This window comes from Ovis canadensis, chromosome 17 (assembly GCF_042477335.2).
Source record: "Ovis canadensis isolate MfBH-ARS-UI-01 breed Bighorn chromosome 17, ARS-UI_OviCan_v2, whole genome shotgun sequence".
In the NCBI taxonomy this organism is placed as follows: Eukaryota; Metazoa; Chordata; class Mammalia; order Artiodactyla; family Bovidae; genus Ovis; species Ovis canadensis.
The window spans coordinates 82,651,031-82,676,996 of record NC_091261.1 but is presented as its reverse complement, the minus strand read 5'-3'; the positions used below and the strand labels follow the sequence as shown (position 1 = coordinate 82,676,996).

Genomic DNA, 25,966 nt, shown 5'->3' with positions numbered 1-25,966 from the left:
GGGCCGGGCAGGAAATTCCACATCGGCTCCCTGATCCCGGGCCAGCCGCGGCCGGCCAGGCGGCAGCGCCCGCCCCGCGCGCCAGACCCCACCCTCCGGCCGTGCCGCCGCCCCTCAGCGCGGCCCCCGCCCCCAGGCGGCCGCGCGCAAACTTGGGGCGAACTTGGAAGGGGCCCGCGGGCGGAATCCCCGGCCGCCGCGCCTTTCGCTCCCTCCCCGGACACCCACCCGAGAAGCGGCCCCTGCGCGCTCCCGACGAGGCCCGGCCCCGGGGCTGCGGGAGGCGGGTGGGCGCCAGGCGCGGCGCACCAAAGCTCCCTGGCCAGCGGCGCCTCGGGACCGCAGGTCAAGGCCGCAAGCCGGCCTCTGCTCCCGCGGCGAGGCCCTCCCGCGCCTGGCGGTGCGGTCAGCGCCTTCCGAACCGGGCGCAGTCAAAGCCTGCAGAGACGGCGGCGCCCGATGCTTGAGGCCTGGGCGAAGGGGCCCCTGTAGGGACAGACGGGAGCGCTGCCCGCAGTAGAACGGCCCCGCGCCGGCTCTGAGAGATCCTGGAGGTGAAGGCAGGCGGCAGAGGCTGCGGGGTCAGCGGTGGGGGCAGCCAGGGACGCAACCCCTGCCTACAAGCCCTTGTCGAGGTGAGAAGTGCGCTAGGAGCCTGGGAGAGGGATTCTGCTTGAGAGGCCGTTGGTCCCAGAGGGTTTCCAGAAGGTGGAGCCACTCCCGGAGGCCCAAGGCTCCTAAATCCGGAGTGGGGCAGAGGCGGCAGAGAGACGGGGTGCGTGGGGCCTGGGCACCTGGAGGAACAGGGCAGCAGAGGGGTCAGACCGAGGTCCAGGCCCGAGGAGCAGGGAGGGCAGGCAGGCCTAGGGAGGGGACGGCAGCGGGGCGGCCAGCTCCCAGCAGAGCTGAGCTGGGCCTCTAGGGACCTCAGAGCCAGAGGCAGGGCCAGGGTGGGGGGCGGGCTCCATTCGGGCTCCCCAAGGAGGGCTCCTGCCTGTCATGTGAGGGTCCATCAAGGAGGAGGGGGCCTGGTCAGAGGCCCCGACAGGCCCAAGGCTGTGGGCACTGCTGGGCTGCCAACAGACTGGTGCGAGGGAGCCCCGGGGGTTTGGGGCCCCCTCCGCCAGCCGCGCTGGTGCAGGATGGGGGCGGCCTCAGGCAGGGTGGCGGGGATGTCCAACTCCTGGGGTCACGAACGCAAACACTTCTCTGGGGCAAGTCAACAGGCCAACCACTTCCGGGCAGCCCTGCAGGGCACGGCCAGCTCTCCCAGGGCCCCGGCCCCTCCCACGGAACCCCCATTGGCTGCCCTCTAGGGTGGCCAGCAGAGGTCTGTGCGGCTGCTCTATCCGCCCTGCTCCTGGCTCTAGAGGCGTCGCCCAGCTGGACTGGGTTCACGGACAGGAACCTCAGACTCCATCACCTCCCCACCCCCCTCCAGCCCCAGAGCTCCTTCGGGCCCCAGCTCTGTGACAGGCCCCTCAGGACTGTCTGAATGCAACTCTCTGCCCGGCCCTGGCCGTGTGCCACCTGTGTCTGCTGCCCGCAGGACAGGACCATCCCCAGCCTTGTCTCAGGCCCACCTCGTGCCTGATGGCGAGTTTCCCGGCCCCACCCACGCCCCCATCGGGAGCCTGGGTACAGGCGGAGTGGGGGGCCGTCTGTCTGCCTGGCCTGTGCCAGGTGGATACCAAAATGAGGGCGTGCCCACACGACTGGCCAGCACAGAGGCCAGTAGTGGAGGCCCAGAGCCTGGGCCTGGCGGGGGTGGCTCCCGGAGGAAGCCAACTTTGAAGGGAGAGAGTGGCCTGGAGGCTTGAGTGCAGCCGGAGAGCCTGCCCAGCTGGCAAGGGCTGCCTGGGCTCAGGGAGGAGGGGGCGGGCTGCTGGCTGTGGGCCAATGCTGCACTGGTCCACGGCAGGGCCCGGCTACGGCCCGGGTCTTAGGAACCCTTCCAGGCCTCACGTCTACCCCGCCCCATGCCCTGGGGTCCTCACAGACTCCTCTCCATCCCCTGCAGACCAGAGGCCTCTCGCAGCCAGGCCTTGGTGCCTGGCTGGGGAGACAGCTGCGGCAGGCCCAGACACTCTGGGGCAGGACGGGCGCTTGGCCCTTCTTCACAGAAGCCTCCGAGGTCTGCAGGGTGGTGGCAGACACAGAAACAGGGGCCCCCACTCCGAGCTCATGGTCCCGCACCTCACCCTTGGGAGTCGGAGGATGACCCTGGACAAGTGGCCATCCTGTCCTGTGGGAAAGGACCACCAGGGTCAAGGCCGGGCTCGCTGCCTGGCCTGAAGTGTTAAGCGCGTGGTGTCATGTGGGGTGGGGCGTGGGGACAAAGGCAAAGACCCAGAGCGGTGGGGGTCTGCAGGAGGGGGTGAGAGGACCCCACAGGAGCGGACAGTGTCCTGGTGCAGGTTGGGCAGTGCGGAAAACGGCGTTGGAACCTGCAGGTCCCACCCACTCAGGAGGGTCCTTGAAGCTTACCTGGAGGAAATGCAGAGGCCCCTCCGCAGGACGTGCTCAGATGCAGGAGACAGGCGCCCCCTGAGGCTCTCACGCCCTCCCTCCCCAGGTGCTGAGCTTCCCTTGGCGCCAAGACGGCTACCGGAATCCTGGTTCACAGGAGAGGTCCACAGTGGGAGAGGCGCTCCAGCCGGGGTCCGCAGACAGGGACATGTGTCTTGGTGACACCCTCCAGCCGGGGGTGGGCTCCCCCCCAGAAGCCACTCAGCCCAGGCCAAAGGAGAGCAACACGCCTCGCAGAAGGTGCTTTATTTCATTTATCAACAACACGGGGGCAGGAAGGCCCAGCTGCAAGGCCCTGTTATCACAACCAGCCTCAGGCCCCTGGCTGGCTCTCTGCTCCCACTTCCGTCTCAGGAGCTGCTGGGCTGGCGATGGGCTCAGCCCGGCTCCCCCGCGGGGGCCCGTCCCCAACCCCCTTGGGAGAAGGCGCCCTCTCAGCCCAACAGTGACTAAGGCGGAGAGTGGTGCCGGCGCCCAGCCACGCCTGCTGAGGAGGAGAGGCTTGGGGGCTGTCTGGAGACCGGGCCCTTCCCAGAGGGTTCCTGCCACAGGTCTGCGAGCCCCCAAAACACCTGCCTACCTGCCGACGGGCAGGGTGGGGGACACCTGGGATCTCCCACTCCCCCGCCCCGGGAACCTAGTCCTCGCTGGAGTTGTCGAACTCCTCCCAGTCAGACACACTCATCACCTCGGAGGCGAAGTCCGGGTCGGCCTGGCTGCGGTCAGGGGTCCCCCGGGGCGGCTCGAGCAGCAGGGACCGCGGCAGGGTGAGCACACAGGCGGCCAGGCCCGAGATGGAGTTGTCCAGCGGCGGCCCCTCCTCCCAGCTGTCCTTGCCCGCGTCGTAGATGTGCACGTAGCCCGTGCGGCTGCCTCGGTTGTGTGAGCGGCCGCCCAGCACGTAGATCCTGCTGTCGAGCACAGCAATGCCCGGTTCCCCGTGCCCGGCCGGGAGCGGGCAGACGGACGACCACTGCCCGGATCTGCAGCTGTAGCAGGCCACCTGAAGGGCAAGGTGCGGGCTCTCAGGGGCTGGGGGCCCCCAGGGAGGGCTCTGACCGGCTGCTGCCCTGCGCCACCTCCCCAGCCCCTCAGCCGGCTGGTGGCCCCAGGCCCGCGGCTGTCTCCCCTTTGGCCTGGGGGTGCTGGCTCACTCCCCTCCACCGCTGAAGCCGAAACTCAGAAGCCAAGCGCACGGAGCACCGGGCAAGATGCAGATAAAATGGAGAGACAGGCTTGCTGAGTCGTGATGACTGTCAACATTCTCTTGGGAAGTACCCAGCGGCCCAGTGGTGAGGACTCGCACTTTCCCTGCTGGGGCCCCAGGTTCAATCCCTGGTCAGGGAACTAAGATCCCACAAGACATGTAGTGTGGCCAAAATAGAGAAAAAAAATCATCTTGCCTTCAAAGCTACCCCAAATAGTAAACGTGGGAACCAGGGGAAATGTTCAACCTACTAGTAATCCAAGAATTGCAAAACAGAACCTCAGGGACAAATCGTCAGCTGTTAACGAGCGGGCACTGGGGGAGAAAAGGCACCGGCCAGGCGCCCATCTGACCAGTCAGGGCGGCAACGTGCAGAGCTGCACAGAGCCACGTGGACGCCAGCCCTGCCTCTCCCACTGCGAGGAGGCCTGGCCACCAGGGCCGGCCTCTGCGGGCGGTAAGCGCAGAGACGTGGACACGGGCGGACGGGCGACCCTGGATCTTCGGGGACCCCTAATTGCACAGCCCTTGGAAGCATCAGGGGATGTGTGAAGGCCCAAGATGGGAGGGGAGCTGCTGGCTTGGAAGGGGAAGGGGCCCGAGCGGCCGGCCCAGAGGCTTCCAGAAGCCAATAAGGGCTTCAGCTCACAGCGGTGAGGAGCAGGACCCGGCCCCACCGAGGGGGCTGCGCTCTGCTGACACCCCGGGTGAAAGGACGCTAACCCTCCCGGGGCTCCGCTGAGGACGCACCCTGGACTGTCAAGTGAGAGCCACAGGCTGCCAGCACAGGCGCCCGCGGGTTTAGGCACCACACCGGGGGCGGTCTGTCCCAGCTGCCGCAGGAACTGAGACGCTGGGGCCTAGCGGCTCTGAGCGCTGGGGGCCCCGTCTGGGGACACCCAGCCAGGCGAGCTGAGGGCCAGGGAGGGTCCCATCTGGGGACACCCAGCCAGGCGGGCTGAGGGCCAGGGAACCTGCATTCCTGGTGAGTTCTCTCCTGATGTGGGTACTGCTGGCCCAGGAGCCACATTTCAAGGACCGCAGCTCTCGCCTCAGGAGATGACCCAAGATACGCAAACAGCTCCACGGAGCAAACGCTGCTTCAAATGTTACCTGAAACGGCCACACCTTGACCAGCCCCAACGTCAGCGGTCTGATGAACTCTGCACAGCCACTGGGTGGCGTGGGGCGGCCCTCAAACGAGAGGACACACCCACGGAGCCGGGGCAGGTGGGCGGGCGTTCAGGAGGGCTAACACTCCAGGCTGGGGGCCAGATTTCAGGAATTCTTGTCCCCTTTCTCCATTTTCCCAGAGTTCTGCAATGTGGTTAGACTAACTTTATAATTAAAGCTTTTAAGAATAGTGCAGGCAGGTGACACCTCTCTGTGACACCCTAGTGGTGGACACGTGCCATCTGTCTCAACCCCGACTGTGCACCCCCAGGAGTGACCCCCGGCCAGCCGAGTTATCAGCTGTAAGGACGCCACCCTGAGGTGCGGGTGCCAAGTGTGGGGAGGCGGTGGGCGCGGGGGCGACGGGAAGCCTCGCTGCTCTGTTCGGCTTGGCTGCGAAGCTGAAGCCGCCCTAGGAAACGCAGCCTAGTAACCAGAAACGCGCCCGTGTCCCCCCTGCAGCCCGCCTGCTGCGTGGCCGGCTCCTCACTGACACCCGCGGGGGGCGGCCCCGCTCACCTGGTGCACATCTCTGCGGTAGCCCGCGTCGTTGTTGCTGCCCCCGATCACGTACAGCTTGTCCAGCAGCGTGGCCATGCCGTGCCAGGCCCGCCGCACCGGGCCGTCAGCCAGCGCGTGCCAGGTGTCGCTGCCCGGCTCGTAGCAGTGGGTCTCCTTCAGGTAGTCCTCCCCGCGGCGGCCGCAGGTGACGTACATCTTCCCGTCCAGCGCGGCGCCCGCGTGGGCGTAGACCTGCGGCGGGGCACCGGCGTGAGCGCCAGGAGGCCAGGGGCCGCGCGACCCCCGCTCCTCCCTGGACGCCCCGTCCCGCCCCCCACCTTCCCCACGGAAGAGGATTCCAGGGCCCAGAGGCGATGCTGCGCTTCCCCGAGGGGAGCCGCAACCCCTCTTTCCGCACCACCCCCCCAAGCAATGTGCACCGGACCCAGAGGAAACCATCACAGCCCCATCTTCACAGAGGCCTCCTGACCCCCATGCCCGCCAACCCTCCAGGCCTGTTATCAGCTCCTTTTTCTGCTCCGATATGATCCTGCGATTTTAAATATGGTGAATCACACTGGTTAAATTTCGAGTACGGAACCAGCCTTTGTAATCGACTCTATTTGGTCATGAATTTCTTTTGGAGGGAGAGGGGAATTTGCTAATATGTAGTCACGAACATTCACATGTAACTGTAGGTATGGCAGACTTGCTCTATTTTGGGGGGAGAGAGAGGCTGCTGTCTTGTATGGTTTTGGTATCAATTTAATGATAACTTCCTAAGGTGAAATGAGAAGTATTCTCCCTCTTCCACTTTCTGGAAAAAAAGAATCGGTATTTTCTTTAAAAGTTCGGTAAATTCTCCAGTTAAACTATCTGGGCCTGGACGTCATTTCCGTAAAAGGTACAGGGCCATTCAAATCATCTGCTTAGTTTTCTGGGTGTCCTAGCACGATGTTTCGGAGGAACTGGTGTGTTTCACCGCCTACTGACAGGGCGTTAGTAATGCAGCCCCTCCCGCCACTGTTCTTGACACTTTTAGGAAGCTGTTTTCGCTCCCTTCCTCAGGCTTCCTAGACGCCTGTCCCTGCCATTGACCTGTGCAGACCCGGCCTCTCAGAGTCTCCTCTAACAGCCCTCCTTCCGCTCTGGTGCCTACCCCTTCCCTCCTCTGCTTGCTTTGGGCTCGCTCTGCTCTCACTTTTCCAGATTCTTGAGGGATGAGCTCAGATCACTCAGTTGAGACTTTTTCCCTCCCTAATGAACGCTTTCAGTGCCGCAAATGCCCCTCAGCACAGCTTCAGCGGGCACGCCACAAAACTTGACAAGCTATCTTTTCATTCTCACTCGGATCAAGGTCCCAGGTCCCTTGCTGGGTTGTCATCTTATCTCAACCTTTTAAGTTTTCCAAGTTTTACACACACATCCAGAGTTCCAGGTAGTGCTGAGCAGGAGGAAGTGGGAAGGACCCTGAGACAGGTGGGAGTGTGGGCCCGCCCTGCGGGAATCCTGAAGGCCCCTATAGGGGCTGTACGCCCACGTCTGCAGACCCGCGGACCCCGTGGCCTAGCAATGCCCCCAAGCCGATCAGAGCTAGCCCCCAGCCAGCACGGCCCTGCACTCACACATCTCCACCTCCGGTCTGACCTCCCAAAGCCTGGCTGCCAACCGGCTGTGCCCGGCAGCTCACGTCTGTCATGTCCTTCCCACAGCCCACGCCTGGACCACCCACGGGCCGGAGCCTGCTCCCTCTCTACACATGCACGCCCCTTGCTCCACCGCCTCCTCCCAGCCTGGAAGGTTCTGTTTCTCCCAATGGCTGCCATCTTTCCTGGACATGGTCGCACTGACACCTCCCTGCCCCCACAAACAGTCCAGCGAGGCCCTCCTCGAGCACCGAGCACCACCGCTGGGCTCGGCCCCAAGTCCCTTTCCGGATCTGTGCAGTGACCGAGAGCGCTCTCTGCCGCTAGGCTCAGCCACTGCCAGCACCCGATCCCCGGGGCTGCTGACGGAACAGACCCATGTGAGGAGCCTGGCCGCGGGGAGAAGCGCCGGCTGAAGGCCGAGGCTGCCCCTCCGTGGCCAGGCTGAGAAGCGCAGCCTCCCGTCCAGACAAAGAGCCCCTGGACCCCTCCCCCCTCCCCTCCGCGGGGGGTGGGGTCCGCCAGCGTCCGCTGCGGCTCAAGGACCCCGGTCTCTCCCCAGCACAATATGCCCCCTTCTCCTGAACAGGCAGGAAATGCTCTCCAGAAGGGCTTCCTCCCCAGAGTGGCCGAGGAGCGGGGTGCTGGGGAAGGGGGGCGCAGTCAAGAGGGGCGGGAGGGAGATAGGGGGAACGGAGGGGAAGGAGGGAGGGGAGGGGGGGACAGGGTCAGGGAGGGACAGGGTCAGGGAGGGGAGGGACAGGGTCAGGGAGGGGAGGGGGGACAGGGTCAGGGAGGGACAGGGTCAGGGAGGGGAGGGGGCACAGGGTCAGGGAGGGACAGGGTCAGGGAGGGGAGGGGGCACAGGGTCAGGGAGGGACAGGGTCAGGGAGGGGAGGGGAGGGGAGGGGAGCAGGAAGGGGCAGGGAGGCAGGAGGCCCGTCTGGCCAAGGCCTCGGGCAGGACACAGCCACCCTTGCTCTGCTCTGCCCAGTGCCGAGAGGTGCTCACAGATGCTGCGACCCGGGTGCAGCACAGACCGGCAAGGACCCCTCTTGCCCTGAGGTCCTGTGTCTGGTTTGGGGGCCAGGGTCTCAGCACCCCAAGTCCTTAAGCTCAGAGAGCCACCCCCTTCAAGCATCACCTCTGCAAGATGAACAGGTTAACATGTTTAAGCTGTACTGTGCGGGACACAGGATTTACAGAAACAGGAAAAACGGCACTTCTGAAACGTTTCTGGCTTCGTGAAGGGCCTGCCCTCTGGGGGTCTGAGGCTGTGGGGTCCTGCCTATCCCGTCCCTCCCGTCCCCCTCTGGACATGGCCCGGCTCACCTCAGTGGAGCCAGGGGGCAGGCAAGGGGAAGGCTTCCGTCCACACTGACCTGCAGGGTTACAGCAGCTGCCGGGGTCCAAGGTGAGGAGACCCAGAAGGGGGTGTAACTCGGGAAGGGGCCTCTCCCAATGCCGCTGGGAGCCCCCCACTCAAGCTCAGGGCACAGCTCGTGGAGGCAAGAGGGCTCTGGTCCTGGGCCTGGCCCGGCCTCCACTGTGTGAACCTGGGAGGGGTCCCTCGGGGGGCTTCCTTACCTCCCTCTTGAGCGGCGCCACGTAGGCCCAGGAGTTGGTGGCCGGGTCGTAGCGCTCCACGGCGGTCAGATCGTTGTGGTAGTCGCGGCCCGCCACCGCGTAAATGTAGCCGCCCACAACGCACACGCACAGGTCAGCGTGCTCCTGCTGCAGCGGCTGGATCTGGAACCAGCGGTTGTGCCTTGGGTCGTACCTCGTGAGACAGGGGACAGTGCGTCAGCAGGCCCCTCCCCCAGCACGCCCCCACAGCCTGGAGGGCAGGGCCAGGAGCGTCCTGGTGTGACTCACAGCGGCTTCCAGACCCTCCGCTGACCACCCCACGCTGCCCGATGGCTGTTCCTACATAGCACCTCCATCTCACTGTCTCACTCCCAGCTCCCCACGGCTCTGTGCTCACGGGGCCCGCAATTATGGCCTCTCGACTGGACGCCTGGGCACAACAGCCTCCAGCCAGACACCCCACTTTTAGCCTTTGCCCCAAACACAAGTGAATGCACTCGGCAGTTGCTGCTTCTTGCCACGGCCCCTCCCTGCCAGCCAGGAAGACCACACAGAGCCGGGCGTGAGTGGATCTGGGCCTCAGCCTTGTTCGCTCGGCTCCGCGCCCGGTGGGGTGATGCTGCCTACCACAAGGGACCGAGGGGTCGACATGCGTGATGAGCCCCTTCAAGCGCTGTGGCCCACGCCTGTGGTCCTGCGCCCAGGGAGCCTGGCTCGGGGCAGATCGCACTCGGTCTGCTCAGGAGAGACCAGGCTGAGTGAGGCTGTCAGGTGTGGAGCCGGTCACTCACTGGGTGGACATCACGGCCCTCGGTGCTGGCACCCAGGGCCTCCTTCCACTGCGAGCCGGGAAACAGGCCAAAGGGGGCGGAGCCCGTCAGCCTGTTCCCGGGGAGGGCGGGGCCGAGGCGGGGAGGGCGGGGCCGAGGCGGGGAGGGCGGGGCCGAGGCGGGGAGGGCGGGGCCGAGGCGGGGAGGGCGGGGCCGAGGCGGGGAGGGCGGGGCCGAGGGGGGAGAACTGAGCTGCCGGAGAGAACCGGCCCTGCCAGGCGGAGGCCCAGCCGGGGGGCGGGGTCGAGGTTATGAAGGCGTGGTTTCCTCCTTTCTGAACTGAGTACCCACTTCCCCTCTGGATCTCCCCCGCGTCTTGGGGCAGCGACAGCAGGGGAGGCCGAGGGCTACTGTCGCTGTCCCCTCCTGGCCCAGGGTCCGCCCGCGGGCTGTGGCCGGCCAGACCCGCCCCTGAGCAAGGCTGGCGCCAGCTCACAGCTGCCTGAGGCAGCCAGCAACCTGTGTCTGCTGTGCGCCTGTCCGCTTGTGCGGGGGGGGGGGGGGGAAGCTTCCCAGAGGCCCCAGATGCGGAGACCAGCCTGGAAGCCTCCAGGAACAGAGGCTGGGGGGCCTGCCCCACTTCCGCTGCTCTGACCCAAAGGAACAGGCTCGGAAGACCCCAGACTCACAGACAGAAAGCACGGCCTGCTCCAGACCTCGTGCCCGGCACATGGCTGACAGCAGAGCTGGGGATGCAGGGATTTGGCCTGAGGTGAGGTGGGGCTTGGGGGCCTGCCCCGCCCCCGGGCTGAGGACTGCATGCTGGGGGAGCAGGGTGACAGGCAGCCACCTTCCAAGGAGGCTGTGCAGCTAGGAGAGCGGAGCTAAGGGCACAGGAGAGGGAAGCTGGGCCGGGCTGCGAGGGCAGAGGGTGCCGGGGTGACCGTGCCCCCCAGGCCTGGACCCCCCCCTTCCCGCCACGGCACTCCCTGCAGCCCTGCACCCGCCAGAGGGCGGGGGGCGCCTGGGGGGGGGGGCGTGGGTCTCCCAGGAGAGGAGACGAGAGTGGGAGGAGCCAACGCCGCGGGCAGCCCCCAGCCGGGGCCCCTACCTCCAGCAGCGGGACTCCGCGCGGAAGCCCTGCACGTTGTTGTCCCCTCCGATCAGGTACACGAAGTTGTTGAGCACCGCGATGCCCTGGTTGGACATGCGGGGCGCCAGGGACGCGGTGAAGTGCTTCCACTCCCCCAGCAGCGGGTTCAGGTACTTGGCCTGGTCGCTGAGGACGGTGGACGGCGTGGAGTGGATGCCCCCGAAGCCCACCACGCACTGGAAGTCGGAGCGCAGCTCGGTCTGCGGGCCCTGCAGGCTGGGCTGCAGGCTCTCGTTCCGGTGGTACATGAGGGCTTCGGCCACGGTGTCCCTCAGCGGGCTGGGCTCCAGCTTGTCGTGCAGCCGCTGCAGGACCTCGGCCTCCATGAGGGGGAAGCGCACGGTCTCCAGGAGCTTGGGCGGCTCGTGCAGCGGGAGCCGGTCGGCCTGCACCTGCTCCGGCGGGTAGTGGTAGAGCAGGGCACCCTCGTACACCTCCGTCTCGCAGGACACCTCCAGGCGGTTGCTGCTCAGGAGGGCGTAGACCTTCTCCAGGGGCAGCTGGCGGTACTTGTCAGTCCGCGAGAAGGCCACGAAGTTCTTGAGGATGTAGGCATCTAGCTGCTCGGTCAGGCGGCTCAGGTCAAAGAGCTCGGCCAGCCGGTAGACGTCGAGGATGTTGTCCTCGTCCACCCAGGGCGTGAGGAAGTCGCAGCAGAAGTGAATGATCTCCGGGATCTGTGGGCAGAGCGGGCCGTCGAGCCCAGGCCGGTGTCCCTGGGGCACCTCGGAGGGCCAGCACGCGGGGGCAAGCCACCAACAGCTACTGGCAACACCAACAAACAGGAGCCGGTGGGCCGCGCACTTGGAAGCGTCACACCCGGCAAGGCAGAAGCCCAGCGAGTTAAACCCAAGACGGAGCTGGGCAGCGGGGGTGAAGGGAGGGCTGCCCCCTCGGGCCGGAGCCTCACCTGGAGCTGGCAGGCAGCGACCAGCGTCTCCTGGACGTTGCTCAGGCTGAGCTCCAGCTCGGCCGTGTAGATGAAGTGCAGGATCTGGCGCATCGCGCTGTAGGACACGCCGTGGATCAGGACCTCCTCCTGCTCCATCTCCTTCAGGCCCCCCGCGAACATGCCCCTGCACAGGGAAGACAGGGCACGGCCGGTGACGCCCGCGGGGCTGCCAGAGGGGCGGGCCGAGGCCGGCTCGCACCCTGAGCCGTCCGGCGGAGGCGCCCACAGCTCCTGACCAAGCTTGGGACTGTTCCGGAAACTCCATCTCACACGGCCCAGGACCTGCACGTGCGCCCCCGGGCGCGGGGCCAGCGGGCTCTCTGCTGCGTCCGCCCGTGTGATTCCCGGGGCTCAGCGGGAGAGGATGGATGGGAAGCAAACAGTAAACATCTCCGCTCAGCATCCCTGCCCCTGCAACCACTCAGCACCGGGAACCGGTCACGGGGCCGGCCCCACAGCGAAGCGAGTGGCAAGACCCCCGAGCACGGAGCTAAAGCTGGAGGACAGACAGAAGACAGGGCGCTGCCGGGTGTGCAGTCGCCGTCAAGGACTGAGACGGGGCGTCTGACGGAGGAGCAGCCAGCCCGAGGGGCCCCTGCCCGAGGAGGCCATAGAGGCGGCGGGCGCCCAGGCCCAGGGCCAGGATGACCTTGCAGGCCGGCTGCCGGGGGGCAGGAAGCCTGGGCCACATGCTGCTAGGCAGGGTCGGGTCTGGATGGACACCAGGCAAAGGAGGTGCCGTCGGAGAACTGATCCCAGGTTTGACCGAGGGACCTCAGATTCCAGGCTCCATGGGGCAGGGTGGAGAGGCTGCAGTAGGGGCAGGAGGCCCCGGCAGGCCTGGGGATTGGAGGGGAGACCCAATCTGGGGCTGTCCAAGGGTAGCCAGGACCCAGGGGTGAGGGGTCAGCGGGAGCCCGCCCCAGGCCCTACAGAGCAGGCACCTCTTAACGTCCCGGCTGCAGGGTCAGTCAGGGGCTAGAGGCGGCGGCGGTGGTCAGGGAAGCCTTGGGGCTGAAACGGGTCAGCAGCACGCTGCCAGAGTGGCCGTGTTCCATTTCGACACACACACGCACACTCACAAGACTGACAGGACGTGAAAGGGTGGAAGGCTCCGCCCGCCTTCGGCTCCGGCCCCCAGCTGCCCTCCCAGGGAGGCACCATCCCGAGGCAGGGGCCACGCCTGGATCCACACCCAGCTCTGCCTTCACAGGGCACCTTGCAAATGGCCTGGATTACCAGCACCCACAGGGCTGCCCCGGGCAAAGGTGCCAAAGGACGCAGCCATGCACACTGGGGTCCCCCAGGGTTCCTTCTCGTCTCCCGTCGTTTCGCCCGATGGACGGTTCTGCCCCAGGAGCTGGTGGGAATGCCAGGATCAATTCCAGGAGAGCCACTGCTGGGTCAAAGGGTCCACACACTCCCACCTGGATGCCTCCGCCACAGCCTGTCATGAAGCCCCACCTGGGGGCGGGGGGCCTGCCCGGACACCCCTGGAAGCAGAGGGCGAGGATGCTGGCTCCAGCCACCGGGGGGCGAGGGAGAAACCTGGCAGCGGACGGACCGGATGGACAGAGGCTTGGGTCGCGGGTTCAGCAGGTGTTTTCACTTTCTCTTCCAAAGAATGCAGGTGCTTTGCCCACTTCCTCTTAGACTCTTATCTCGTCAACTCAAAGAAGCCGGAGCCTCTGTGCACCTCTGGTGTGAATGCAAATTAGTGCAGCTGCTGTGGAAGACAGTTCGGGGTTCCTCAAGGCACGACACACAGAACTGCAGAATGTTCCAGCAATTCCGCGTCTGAGTATGTGCTCCACAGAACTGACAGCAGGGCCTCCAAGAGACATCTGCGCCCCACGCTCACAGCAGCTTTCCTCACAAGAGCCCAGAGAGGGGGACGACCAGTGTCCGTCGACAAGGTGGCCAAGCTGCAGCGCAAGAAACGGGAGCGCGTTACTCGCCTCGCGAAGGACGGCCTGGCGCCCGCCACGGCCGGGCGAGCCTCCGGGACGCGCCGCTCGGCCAAAGCAGCCGGTCCTCGAAGGGCAGACATCGTCTGCTTCCACTCACACGAGGTCCCGGAGCGGCCACGGAGACGGAAGCCCAAGGCGGCCGTACAAGGCGGCTGCCCGGGCCGGGAGGGGGCCACGGGAACTGTTTCTCGGCTGCAGGCTCCGCTTCACAGCTTGGAACGGTTCCGGAGGCTGCACCACAGAGTGCATGTAAGGACACTGAGCTGCACGCTGAAATGGTCACAATGGCCAAGCTGTAGGTTTTCCAGAAATCGCAGTAGAAAGAGCAGCACGTGCACCGAGTGTCCAGCAGGCGGGGATGGCCACGAGTGGAGGACACAGCACGCGTGCCGCTCCCGCGGACGCGAGGAGGCCCAAGCGGCCCGGCCTCAGGGGACCAGCCTCAACGCTCACTGCGAGGGCTGATGCTGAAGCTCCAGTACTTTGGCCACCTGATGCGAAGAAGTGACTCATCAGAAAAGACCCTGATGCTGGGAAAGGTTGAAGGCAGGAGGAGAAGGGGACGACAGGGAATAATATGGCATCGCTGACTCGATGCACGTGAGCTTGAGCAAGCTCCGGGAGTTGGTGATGGACAGGAGGCCTGGCGTGCTGCTGTCCACGGGGTCACCAAGAGTTGGGCACGCCTGACAACGGGCAGCAGAGACCAAAAAGAGGGCACTGGCAGGCCCCAATCCCCACCCAGGCAGCGCCGGGCGCCCCTGGCTCCCTTGGCCCTGAGGGGACGGGCGCGTCTCCAGCCCGGACACCTCCTCCACACCCTTGAGACCAGGTGTGTCTCGGAATCCAAAAGTTTCAGCTGGAGAAAACACTTATCTGCCACACGTATGATGTCACAACCCTCCATGGGAGTCTAAAATCAACACCTCGAATCCAAACACCTCAGTGTTTCCCAACCAGAAGTATGATAAAAGTAAAGAAGTCGCATCTCAGTTCAGGACAGGTTGCATGGTTTAATGAATTTGTGCCAAACTTTACATTTAAAAACAAAAAAAGCTGGTAAAGCAGAAGAATCCAGCTCTCCCCTTCCTCTCAGAGACCAGCTGTCCAGACAGACTAGACAGCTGTCCACCAGCAAAGCAGCTCTGGGGGCCTCCGAGGGCAGGGCCAACGTTCAGCAACACACTGGAACCCAACAAAGCAAAAAAGAGCAGCTCCAAGTTGTCAGAGGTTCGGGGTTGAGGAGTATGAAACAGGCTTTGCAAGAGACACCCTGTGGAGGCTGAAGGCTGGGTGAGCGAGGGGGTGGGCAGGGGCACAGCCGTGCTCGCCACGCTTTCCTACCCGGACAGCGACTCGGCGGCGGGGATGGGCGCTGGACAGGACTCCGTGCCCCTCGCCTGTCTGGAGAGGCCCACACGCCGGCTCAGGCTGGTAAGCGCCTTGCATCAGAAGAGAGGCTCCCAGCAGGGAGCAGCTGTCCCTCTGCAAGCAAGGCCCAGGGACGGGGGTCTGCTGCCCCATGAGCCCGGGCCTCACGGAGGGTTTCACACTCTGATTCACGAATAACTCAGCTTCCTCCGTGTTGGCTGACCCACAGAGCAGACCAGGGGGCTGTCAGCCCCAGCTGCACGTTGCCGAGAGCCTGGCAGACATCCCACAGGACATCCCCTGCAGGGCCCAGCTACGGGCCCACAGCCTCCAAAGGCCTTCGCTTCACTCTCGCTCGCGTCAGAGACCTTCCCAAGTCTCACTGCGTCATTTCAACCCGAGTCAATAAGCGAAATGAATAATAAAGAAAAAAACCTGCATAAGCTTGGGAATAATTTCTCACGTGTTTATCAGAGATAAGTGTGGGCTCTCCCTGGTCCCAGGGGGAGAGGGTGTCAGCCTGCACAGTGACCAGGCCAGAGAAGAGAACGCCTCCCAGGAGAAGCCTGCCCAGGGCCAGCTGCCAAGGGCTGAGAACGGCTCCTGGAGGACGCGGGAGACACAGGAGGCCTCCCGCAGGTAGGAGAGGCGGCGCCCGCCCCCGGCCCGCAGAAGAGGGCCGTGACTGGGACAGACAGCCGACGTGGGGAGAGAAGCTCCACGTGGAGGGCTTTCGAGGGTGCGGCCAGGAGGCCCTGAGCCGGGGCGACCCCAGTGCCGGACCTTCTGGGCTCTGAGGCCTCCCTGAGGGGGCTCCTGGCCACCCTGCCCCACCCACTGCCCAGGATTTCAAAGCTTGTGAAGAGTAAACGCCCATGAACCGAAGGGTCGCTGCCGTCCCTGGACACGCCCAGCCACCACTGGGTCGCCCTCTCCATACCCTCCTTCCGGAGAACAGGCTGTGCTTACACCACGAAGAAACACTTTGCTCATTAGCTTCTAAAATCAAAAGACGAGAACTACAGCCGAGCCTTGAAGAGAAAAGGACCCAACGGGATGGAAAGGGTCTCCGGCCCAGAGCCCTGTCCACCGTGGCGGCAGGGGGGCCGCCCCTCACTGGGCCAAGTCGGAGCAGAGGCACCCGCTCTGCCCAACGTGCCCGGGGCTGGGCAAGCCTTGCGCAGGAGACTGAGAAACTCGGGGGGTCACAGCGCCCACAGGGAGGGTCGGGGGCCGAGGCCCGCAGGATGAGTTGGCGTGAGCGGGAGGCGACCGGCCCAGTAAGCGTGTGAACGGGGCTGTGTGGACGACGCGTGCAGTGCTGACCGCCCGCGAGGGTCCTCACGGGCGTCCCCAGAGGAGCCGGGGCACGAGTGGGCTTCCTGACGGTGTCACAAGAACTCTGCATGGGGCTGAGATGAAGGCCTAAAGCCTCGTAAGGTCTTGAAAAATGGCGGTGGTTAGAGAGGCAGCAAGGGCAAACGTGGCCCAGTGGGAATAGGTGTCCAGCTCTTTGTAACACTCTTCTCAACATTTCCACAGGCCTGAATGTTCTTTAAAATGAAATGACGGGGAGCCAGAATAAAGTAGAGAGGGAATCTGTGCCACACCAAGACACTGTAACTTACTGCTGGAAAAGTCATCCTGGAAAATACAGCATCGTACGCAGAGCCAAGGATACTACCTTTAAAACAAAACAAGAACAGAGAACACGCGCCTACTGACCGGAAGTAGTCGCAGGAGGCAGCCAGCAGGATGCGGTGGGCCTCGAGCTGCTTCCCCTCCACCACCAGGACCACATCGAAGAGGATGCCGCTGTCCCGCAGGGCCAGCAGCCCCCGGAGCAGCGCCTGGGAGTGCTGGGCGCTCCGGTAGGTGTTGCTGACGCAGTGTGGGTGGGAGGGCTGCGTGGGCAACTTGCAGAGCCGGGCGAGCTCCTGCTCTTCCGCCATCCTGACCACCGCTCCCGACCTCAGCTCCGCGGCTGTCAGCTGGCAAGACATGGGCGAGCAGTGAGCCCGGGGGGCCACGCAGGGCTGGCTGCACTGCTCTGGGGCCTCCCTCGCGCTCACCCGTGCTTTCCCCGGAGGTTCAAGCCTCTGGCCCCCTCTTCCCTCCCACCGCAGTCCAGACGTGGGGCCTCCTTCCTCCCGACCTGTGTTCCTTCACAACTAAGACCCTCCTTCCCATTTCATCTCCTTTAGCGTCGCTGTGAGACAGAAGGTTCTAGAGATGGACCAACCCATGGGAACCCAGCCGGCAGACCCCCTGTGTGGTGAACCTCAGAGTGAGGCCCCTCAGCCAAGGAAAGTGAAAGCGAAAGTGAAGTTGCTCAGTCGTGTCCGACTCTTTGCGACCGCATGGACTGTAGACTACCAGGTTTCTCTGTCCATGGAATCTTCCAGGCAAGAATACTGGAGTGGGTTGCCATTTCCTTCTCCAGGAGATCTTCCTGACCCAGGGACTGAACCCAGGTCTCCTGCGTTGTAGGCAGACACTTTGCCGTCTGAGCCACCAGGGAAGTCCCTCAGTCAAGGAAAGGGGACTAAAGACAGCCAGTCCCTCGGGGCATTCTAAAATCCCTAGAGGAGAAATGAGGACCAGCGCAGACCAGTTCTCAAGGGCTCTTCCTCTCTCCTGTTGCGAAAGAACACTGGGTTCCCAACACAGGAACGGATGCAAAAGAAAAAAAAAAAAAAGACACCAGGGGCCTCCTAGGAGATCCCGTGATTAGAATTCCATGCTTCCATCGCAAGGAGGGTGGGACAGATCCCTGGTTGGGAAACTAAGATCCTGAATGCTGAGCCAACCAGAAGTGACTAGGGACAGCTTGCTGCTTCAGTCAAGGGGCAGCCAGTCCGCCCTGCACCAAGCTGGGGGGCCAAGCTGTGCACCCTCCAGGCCACAGGACCGCCAGCCAGTGGGCCACGCACCACAGGCCACGAACATCAGCCTTCCCCACCCCACGCTCCTCCACGATCCCCTCCCCTAATGTGCTGCTTTTCAATACCCTACTGGACCTCTGAAAGAAAAAATGAGAGATTCTACTATAAACAAAAAAAGTATATGATGAAATTTAAATTTCCTTCCCACTTACATCCCCAACCAGATCCCCTCTCAGAGGAGAGTATTCTACTTCCCCTCACCCTTCCAGGCAGCACCGATGCATTTGCAGGCAAGGCTGTAAAACTAAGTTCCCCCATTTAAGTAGATGTTACACCTTTACCTCGTATCCCTCCCACAGTCCATTGTGCGGTTAATCCTATTTTATTTAACCAATCCTTTTCAGGGAGACGTTTGGGTTTCCTCCAATTGTTTGCTGTTGCTAACAGCTTTGCACTGAAAATCAGAGACGTGCTGTGTGTGCGGCAGGTAAATGAGGAACATTTACTGGATACCGAGCTGCTGGGTTATCTTGATTTGACTGTGCAGTGGACCTTTCCATAGATACTGCCAAAATGCCTTCCATAGAGGGTGTACCAATTTATTCTCCCAACAGCAGAGAGAGAGAACCAGATTCCAACCAGTGTGTAGGACACCAATAGCGTTTCTTTTTCATCTTTGCTGACTTAACAGATTAAAAAAACAGCATTTCACAGTGAACTTTGTTTTGGTAACTGACGAAATTTCGGAAACTAAGGAAGGGAATGCCGCACATCCATTGGGGCTGCCTGCCCATGCCTGTTTTTCTGAAATACAGCTCGTTTACCTTGGGAGCTCACTCTCTGGCACCTTCAGCGAGCCCTTCCTTAGGCTCGGTATACCCTCAACCCGTAACGATCCCAGTCATCACAAGCAAGGCCCTGCGTGCAGTCCTGTGCGGTTCAGAGCTACCGAGGGAGGAGAAAGGAGGCTTCACGCCTCAAGCAGGTACAAACTCAAGGACGCTAAATGCACTTCCGTAAACTCGTGGATGACAGGGTCGGAACATCTCTGAAGAAATGTCCGACGACACCCTTTCCTGAGGAGGCACCCCAGTCCTCCGCGGGGCCCAGGCAGCGTCTGCACGAGGCAAGGGCTGCAACAAAGGGAGGGGGTCCTAGTCCCGGGAGGGGGGGGCCGCGCGGCGTGGACGGGTGAAGCGCTCCGGGGCGTCGCGGCCGCGGGGCAGGGAGGCGCCCGGGAAGCAGGCGCTGGGCCCGCGGGGGACAGAGGGGCGGCCGGCACTCCCGGCCGAGGCGTCGCGCTGACAGCATGGCCTCCAGGGCTGTCCGGCTCGGGCCGCGCCGCGCGTGCGGGCCGAGGCGGGCGGGCCGGGGTCCAAGGTCGCGTCGGAGGGGACGGCGTCCGATCGGCCGCCTGTTGCAGGGCAGCCAGCGAAGCGCCGGGAGGCGGCCCCGAAACACGCGCGGCGGGCGCCAGGCCCGCCCGGGGCCCGCTCGCCGGCGCCCCCGGGGCCCGCCGCGCCCGGGGGGTCCCGCCCGCCGCCCCCGCCACGTCAGGCTGCGGCTCGCCTCGGGCCGCCGCCCCCCTCCGCCTCAGTGCGCTCCGGGCCGGCGCCCGCGCCTGCCCGCGACAGCGCCCGCGCGTCCGCTCCGGGCCCGGGGTCCGAACCCGGCCACGCGCACCGAGACGCCCGCCGGCCCGCGACCGTCGCTCACCTGGCGCCGCCGCAAGCCGAGGCCGCACTCGCGGGGGCGGGGCGCGCGGGGCGGGGCCTCCGGCGTCACGTGGGCACGCCGCGCAGGCGCCGTGCGGACGCGGGGCGGGGCGGGGCGGGGCGGGGGGCGTGCCCGGGGCCGGGCCGGGGCGGGGCTGCAGGCGTGTCGTGGGGCCCGGACAGAGGCGGAGGGCCCGGGCTGCCGAGTGTCTGCGCGGTTCTCGGTTCCCTACCCCCTCGCCCGGCGCGGCAGACCCAGCAAAGAATGAGGACGTGAAGGAATGCGTTCTGGCAAGGGGTGGCGCCCTGTAAATCCGTTTCCTTCTTTCCCTCTGTCCCTCCCTCGAGGTCCCCTGAGTCGCCCGCCGCCTGCTGGATGCTGGCGGGGACATAATCACCGCCAGTGTGAACAGGGGTTTTCCTGTTTACCGAGATTCTAGAGTCAGTCTAGGAAGTCAAGAATTACCTGGCGTAACAGGCAAACTTGGCCTCGGAGTACAGAATGAAGCAGGGCAAAGGCTAGTGCAGTTTTGCCAAGAGAACGCCCTGGTCGTAGCAAACACCCTCTTCCAGCAACACAAGAGAAGACTCTACACATGGACACCACCAGATGGTCAACACCGAAATCAGACTGATTATATTCTTTGCAGCCAAAGATGGAGAAGCTCTATACATTCAGCAAAAACAAGACTGGGAGCTGACTGTGGCTCAGATCAGGAACTTCTTATTGCCAAATTCAGACTTAAATTGAAGAAAGTAGGGAAAACCGCTAGACCATTCAGGTATGACCTAAATCAAATCCCTTATTATTATACAGTGGAAGTTACACATGGATATAAGGGATAGATCTGACAGAGTGCCTGATGAACGATGGATGGAGGTTCGTGACATTGTACAGGAGCCGGATCAAGACCATCCCCAAGAAAAAGAAGTGCAAAAAGCCAAAATGGTTGTCTGAAGAAGCCTTACAAATAGCTATAAAAAGCAGAGACGTGAAAAGCGAAAGAGAAAAGAAATATATACTCAATGCAGAGTTTCGAAGACTAGCAGGGAGAAATGAGAAATCCTTCCTCAGTGATCAATGCAAAGAAATAGAGGAAAACAACAGAATGGGAAAGACTAGAGATCTCTTCAAGAAAATTAGAGATACCAAGGGAACATTTCATGCAGAGATGGGCTCAATAAAGGACAGAAATGGCAGGGACCTAACAGAAGCAGAAGATATTAAGAAGAGGTGGCAAGAATACACAGAAAAACTATACAAAAAAGATCTTCACGACCCAGATAATCACTATAATGTGATCATTCACTTAGAGCCAGACATCCTGGAATGTGAAGTCAAGGGGGCCTTAGAAAGCATCACTACGAACAAAGCTAGTGGAGGTGATGGAATTCCAGTTGAGCTGTTTCAAATCCTGAAAGATGATGCTGTGAAAGTGCTGCACTCAATATGCCAGCAAATTTGGAAAACTCAGCAGTGGCCACAGGACTGGAAAAGGTCAGTTTTCATTCCAATCCCAAAGAAGGGGAATGCCAAAGAACGCTCAAACTACCACACAATTGCACTCATCTCACACACTAGCAAATTAATGCTCAAAATTCTTCAAGCCAGACTTCAACAGTACGAGAACCGTTAATTTCCAGATGTTCAAGCTAGATTTAGAGAAGGCAGAGAAACCAGGGATCAAATTGCCAACATCTGTTGGATCATTAAAAAAGCAAGAGACTTCCAGAAAAACATCTACTTCTGCTTTATTGACTATGCCAAAGCCTTTGACTGTGTGCATCACAATAAACTGTGGAAAATCCTGAAAGAGATGGGAATACCAGACTACCTGACCTGCCTCTCGAGAAACCTGTATTCAGGTCAGGAAGCAACAGTTAGAACTGGACATGGAGAGTTAGAGGAGCACGGTCGTGAGGCAAGAAGCGGTAGGTTTGCAGCCGCCGTTTCTTCCACCTCGGGTCTCTGGATCTTTTGTAGAGCGTCCAACAGCGCTATGTTGGGACAGAGCATCCGGAGGTTCACAACCTCTGTGATTCGTCGGAGCCACTATGAGGAGGGTCCAGGGAAGAATATACCATTTTCAGTGGAAAACAAGTGGAGGTTACTAGCTATGATGACTTTGTTCTTTGGGTCTGGATTTGCGGCACCTTTCTTTATAGTAAGACACCAACTGCTTAAAAAGTAATCCATGAGATAGGAAGAGGAGCATATTAAGAGGTGCAGTCTCTTAAAAGGATCAGTCCCTTGAACTCAGCATCCTAACTATGTTTGTAAATAAACTTATGGCATAATTCCTTAAAAAAAAAAAAAGAACTGGACATGGAACAACAGACTGGTTCTAAATAGAAAAAGGAGTACGTCAAGGCTGTATATTGTCACCCTGCTTATTTAACTTATATGCAGAGTACATCATGAGAAACGCTGGGCTGGATGAAGCCCAAGCTGGAATCAAGATTGCGGGGAGAAATATCAATAACCTCAGATATGCAGATGACACCACCCTTATGGCAGAAAGTGAAGAGGAACTTAAGAACTTCTTGATGAAATTGAAAGAGGAGAGTGAAAAAGTTGGCTTAAAACTCAACACTCAGAAAATTAAGATCATGGCATCTGGTCCCATCACTTCATGGCAAATAGATGGGGAAACAGTGGAAACAGTGGCTGACTCTATTTTGGGGGCTCCAAAATCACTGTAGATGGTGATTGCAGCCATGAAATTGAAAGACACTTACTCCTTGGAAGGAAAGTTATGACCAACCTAGATAGCATATTAAAAAGCAGAGAGATTACTTTGCCAACAAAGGTCCGTCTAGTCAAAGCTGTGGTTTTTCCAGTGGTCATGTATGGATGTGAGAGTTGGGACTATAAAGAAAGCTAATCACCAAAGAATTGCTGCTTTTGAACTGTGGTGTTGGAGAAGACTCTTGAGAGTCTCTTGGACTGCGAGGAGATCAAACCAGTCCATCTTAAAGGAAATCAGTCCTGAATATTCATTGGAAGGACTGATGCTGAAGCTGAAGCTCCAATACTTTGGCCATCTGATGCGAAGAAGTGACTCATTGGAAAAGACCCTGATGCTGGGAAGGATTGAAGGCGGGAAGAGAAGGGGACCGCAGAGGATGAGATGGTTGGATGGCATCAGCGACTCAATGGACATGAGTTTGAGCAAGCTCTGGGATTTGGTGATGGACAGGGAGGCCTGGCGTGTTGCAGTCCATGCGGCTGCAAAGAGTTGGACACGACTGAGCGACTGAAGTGAACTGAGAGTAAATCTGCTTGCCAGCCTGCAGCTGGGTCCCTGCACTCCAACCAGAGGCTCCCGTGTTCATTTTTCTCCTCCGCCCTGCAGAGGACCCCATCCTGCGAGGCTCAAGCGCGAAGGCCGTGTCTGGAGGATGGAGAGCTCTGAGGGGAGGACAGAGCTAGGATAGCTCAAGCTTGAAAAGATTGGGGCCGAAAAAAAAAAAAAAAAGAAAAGAAAAGATTGGGGCCGGGGCGGGGGGGGGGGGGGCGGGGAGGCGGGCAACCGTGGATGAGGGAGAAAGTAAGTGGAGATACACTGTCCTGGCCGCGCACCCCGCTGCGTGAGGCACCTAACGAGATGAGTAGACCGCGCCCGCCCAGGAGCCGACGTTCTCAGTGGGAGAGGCCATCCAGAAGGACTTCTGGGAAGTGGTGGCCACACAGCTGTGCACCAGATGAGGACTTTGTGGGGAGCAGAGACAGCATTCCAGCTTGAAGACTTTGTCCACAGATCCAGTCTAGCGAGCGGTCAGCCAGCCGCCAGGAATTTCTAAGCATGAAAGGAAACTTGGAGACCAGACCCAGCCCTCCAGCCTGGGTCAGCCTGGGCAGGCAGATGGCCAGCTCATGGTGCAGAGACTGGCCTGGAGGGGCAGAAGGGAAGCAGTCGCCCTCAGCGGGGAAAGAAGCAAGTTCGAAGGGCAGTGTTGGCCGGAGACCTGGGGAGGAGGCAGGTTCCCCAGTACCTGTAGAGGGGAGTGATGCGTGAGGAAGGGTCAGCCCAAGTCATGGTCGGGGACAGCCGAGCTGGAGTGGGTTTAGGGAAAGACAAGGCCCTCCAGGGACCCAGGACGGTGAGGAGGCCGCAGATGTCCAGCTGAGGGCCTACCTGGGGGTGTCATGAGCTTCTGGAGGTGATACACTGAGCCAGGACAGGGATGGGGAAAGGAAGGTGAGCCGAGTGCAGAGCACACTTTTTCCAAGGGCACCCAGAGGGGCAGGGAAGGGGTGACCGCAGAGGTCCAATGGGGCTGGGAGAGAGAGTCCTCTCCTGAGGGTGGCAGCAGCCAGCCTGCAGTGACCGAGTGTGGAAGAGGGGGACAGGCCTCTGATGCTTCTTCAGATGAAGAGGGAGACTGGAGGAGGACACCTCCCGGGCAGGAGAGAGGAGCCGGCGGGTGGGGAGGACAGGAGGCCCGGAGCAAGACGGGGGTGCTGGCCGGGGACTGTGGGGAGCTGGAGGGACCCTTATCTCAAAATACAGCCGGCTCAAGTCAATGGTCCCTGCCACGGGAACGTCCGCAGCAGAGGAGGGACAGGGCGGGGGAGGCCTCAGGGAGGGACGGGCAAGAGCACCTGGTGTCCTCCCAGGGACGTGTCAGCTTCCCAGCAAAGCCTCTGTTCCCCAAGGGTCCCAGCTCTGGCTGCTCCGCCGTGGCTGTGCTTCTGCATGGAGAACAGGGCTGGCGCTTAGGAGAGTAAGAACAAGAGGAGGGAGGTGAAGCAGAGAGAGGTCAGAAGCAGAGATACTAGGCAGCAGGCGGGAGTGGAGAACGGGAGGTCTGACGTCTCCGCCCAGCGGGAAGGGCCTTAAAGGAGAGCAGCACCCGTGTCTGTCTGCAGAGCAGTTTGATCACAGCCATCCTGAGCAAGCAAAAATCAGTCGAGACTGGCGAAGATATTGGCAGCAAGCGGCAAAGAATCTGTGAAAAAATTCATCCAGTGAATCCCCTGGAGGCCCAGAGGTCAGGATGTGGCGATTTCACTGCTCAGGGAATTAACAGCCCCACAAGCTGCATGACACAGCCAAAAATGAAATTTCTTAAGTGTCAAACAATCACAGATGATATTGAGTCCATTAAATAAGTGGAAATGAATGTGAGCAGTTAACACGCAAAAGAGGACACAAACCAGAGAATTCCCTGGAGGTCCAGTGGTTCCGAAGCCTGGCTTCCAACGCAGAGGGCGCCATCTTCATCCCTGACTATTAACAAGACCCCACATGCCGCAGGGCAATGAAGTCCCGGCGCCCTGCAGTCAGGGAAGCCGGTGCTCCGAGGGGGACCAGCCCATGTGCCACAACGAAGAGCGGACCAAATAAATAAATAGAGACTTTTAAATACGTGCGTCAGTGAGAGTAAAACAACAAACCCCCGAGTGACGCCGTACATCAGTGAACGCGTTCGTCCCGTCACTGACGATAACCGTTCAGAAGGCGTCAGGAGTTCCTCTCCCAGTGAGGTCTCGCTCGATGCACAGGCTTTTCTCCAGGTGCGCGAGCCGGGGCCGCCGTCCTGCGCGGGGCCTTCTCCCTGCTCCTGCAGCTCCTGCTGCTGTCCCCTAGGGGACACAGGCTCTAGCAGTGGTGGCACGTGGGCGCAGTTGCCCCCCTGCACGTGGGATCTTCCCGGACCAAGGATCCGCCTACGTTGCAGGTGGACCCTTAACCACTCCAGGGGCTTTTTTTTTTTTTTTTTAAGAAGAACTTTTAAAAGTTAATAATTAGAAAGTGAACCAACCTGAAAAACGATAAAGGGTCTTTACCGGAAGCTCACAGAAGAGGAAGTCCCCGACGGTATGAACAAAGGAAGTGAGCTCAAGGGCAGTAATACTCAGGAAATGCAAATGTTACACCTCGCTTTCCCACGCTGGTAAAGAAAACACTATTCTGACACCTGTCGAAACAGTAAGAAAGACTGCTCAGGAAGCCTACTGCCGTCCTCGGGGCTCTCTCAGCGGGGGAGGGCTCCGGTTCTCCTCTGAGTACCGCAAAGACAGCTAGGGCCAGAATGAGGGGCTGCTGGATGCAAGATCACTCATGTGAGATGTCAGGGGTAGGGGCATTCTTGCTGCCCTGGCCTAACGGGATTATCCAGGGTGGGGAATGAGGAACTTGATCAGGTATCACGGCTGGGTGTACTCCCAGAACCGATCAGGCAAAGAGCTTTATCTAGGCTGGGCTAGGCAGTCAGGAACAGGGCAGGTGCCAGATGCGCCAGTTAGAGAGGTTTACAAACACGCCTGCAGGCACTTCCCTGGAGGCCCAGTGACCAGCAGTCTACTTCCCCGGGCAGGTGATGCCGCTGAGTGGAGAACTGAGCTCTCCCATGCACCAGCGAAGACCCAGCGCCCCACAGCTAGGACCCGAGGCAGCCAGATAAATAGATTTTAATTCGCTTCAAAAAAAAAAAAGCCTGGAAGATCTTTGACTCTCCTCCCACCAAGGGGTGAATCCCAGTTTTTCTTCCTGTCCTTGT

The 25,966-nt window shown here is 61.2% G+C and overlaps 2 protein-coding genes and 1 long non-coding RNA gene across 12 annotated transcripts; 2 read left to right on the top strand and 1 right to left on the bottom strand.

Annotated features, from left to right (window-relative positions):
• Positions 1 to 38: 38 nt before the first annotated feature.
• LOC138422886 (uncharacterized) lies at positions 39 to 5,099 on the top strand. Its single transcript, XR_011250050.1, has 2 exons — positions 39 to 635; positions 2,576 to 5,099. It is a non-coding gene; the product is annotated as an uncharacterized lncRNA (long non-coding RNA).
• On the bottom strand, positions 2,761 to 25,292 carry KLHL22 (kelch like family member 22). 10 transcript variants are annotated; one of them, XM_069558456.1, is made up of 8 exons: positions 25,229 to 25,292; positions 24,066 to 24,155; positions 16,585 to 16,850; positions 11,477 to 11,642; positions 10,525 to 11,243; positions 8,644 to 8,836; positions 5,429 to 5,662; positions 2,761 to 3,532 (listed from the first exon to the last, which is right to left on the bottom strand). In XM_069558456.1, exons 3-8 carry the CDS (start codon positions 16,809 to 16,811, stop codon positions 3,167 to 3,169), a joined length of 1,905 nt encoding a protein of 634 aa, XP_069414557.1. In that variant the 5' UTR covers positions 16,812 to 16,850; positions 24,066 to 24,155; positions 25,229 to 25,292; the 3' UTR covers positions 2,761 to 3,166. The 10 variants fall into 10 exon arrangements, with proteins under 10 accessions (XP_069414557.1, XP_069414552.1, XP_070145452.1 ...); XM_069558451.1 differs by lacking the exon at positions 24,066 to 24,155 and adding an exon at positions 10,103 to 10,159 and having other exon boundaries at positions 25,229 to 25,288; XM_070289351.1 differs by lacking the exon at positions 25,229 to 25,292 and adding an exon at positions 10,103 to 10,159 and having other exon boundaries at positions 24,066 to 24,087.
• Positions 21,414 to 21,770, top strand: LOC138422960 (cytochrome c oxidase subunit 7C, mitochondrial). Its single transcript, XM_069558651.1, has one exon. The coding sequence runs from the start codon at positions 21,460 to 21,462 to the stop codon at positions 21,649 to 21,651; it is 192 nt and encodes a 63-aa protein (XP_069414752.1). The 5' UTR covers positions 21,414 to 21,459; the 3' UTR covers positions 21,652 to 21,770.
• Positions 25,293 to 25,966: the final 674 nt, after the last annotated feature.

Bases quoted from the DNA above. Each gene is read 5' to 3' on its own strand.
- KLHL22 (XM_069558451.1), bottom strand. From the start codon at position 16,811: ATGGCGGAAGAGCAGGAGCTCGCCCGGCTCTGCAAGTTGCCCACGCAG. The intron at 10,160-10,524 runs GTAGGGGCCCCG...CTGCATCCCCAG, and splicing joins GCGGAGTCCCGCTGCTGGAG to CTCTGCTGTCAGCCATGTGC. The intron at 3,533-5,428 runs GTGAGCGGGGCC...CTTGCCCTTCAG, and splicing joins ACCGCAGAGATGTGCACCAG to GTGGCCTGCTACAGCTGCAG.
- LOC138422960 (XM_069558651.1), top strand. From the start codon at position 21,460: ATGTTGGGACAGAGCATCCGGAGGTTCACAACCTCTGTGATTCGTCGG.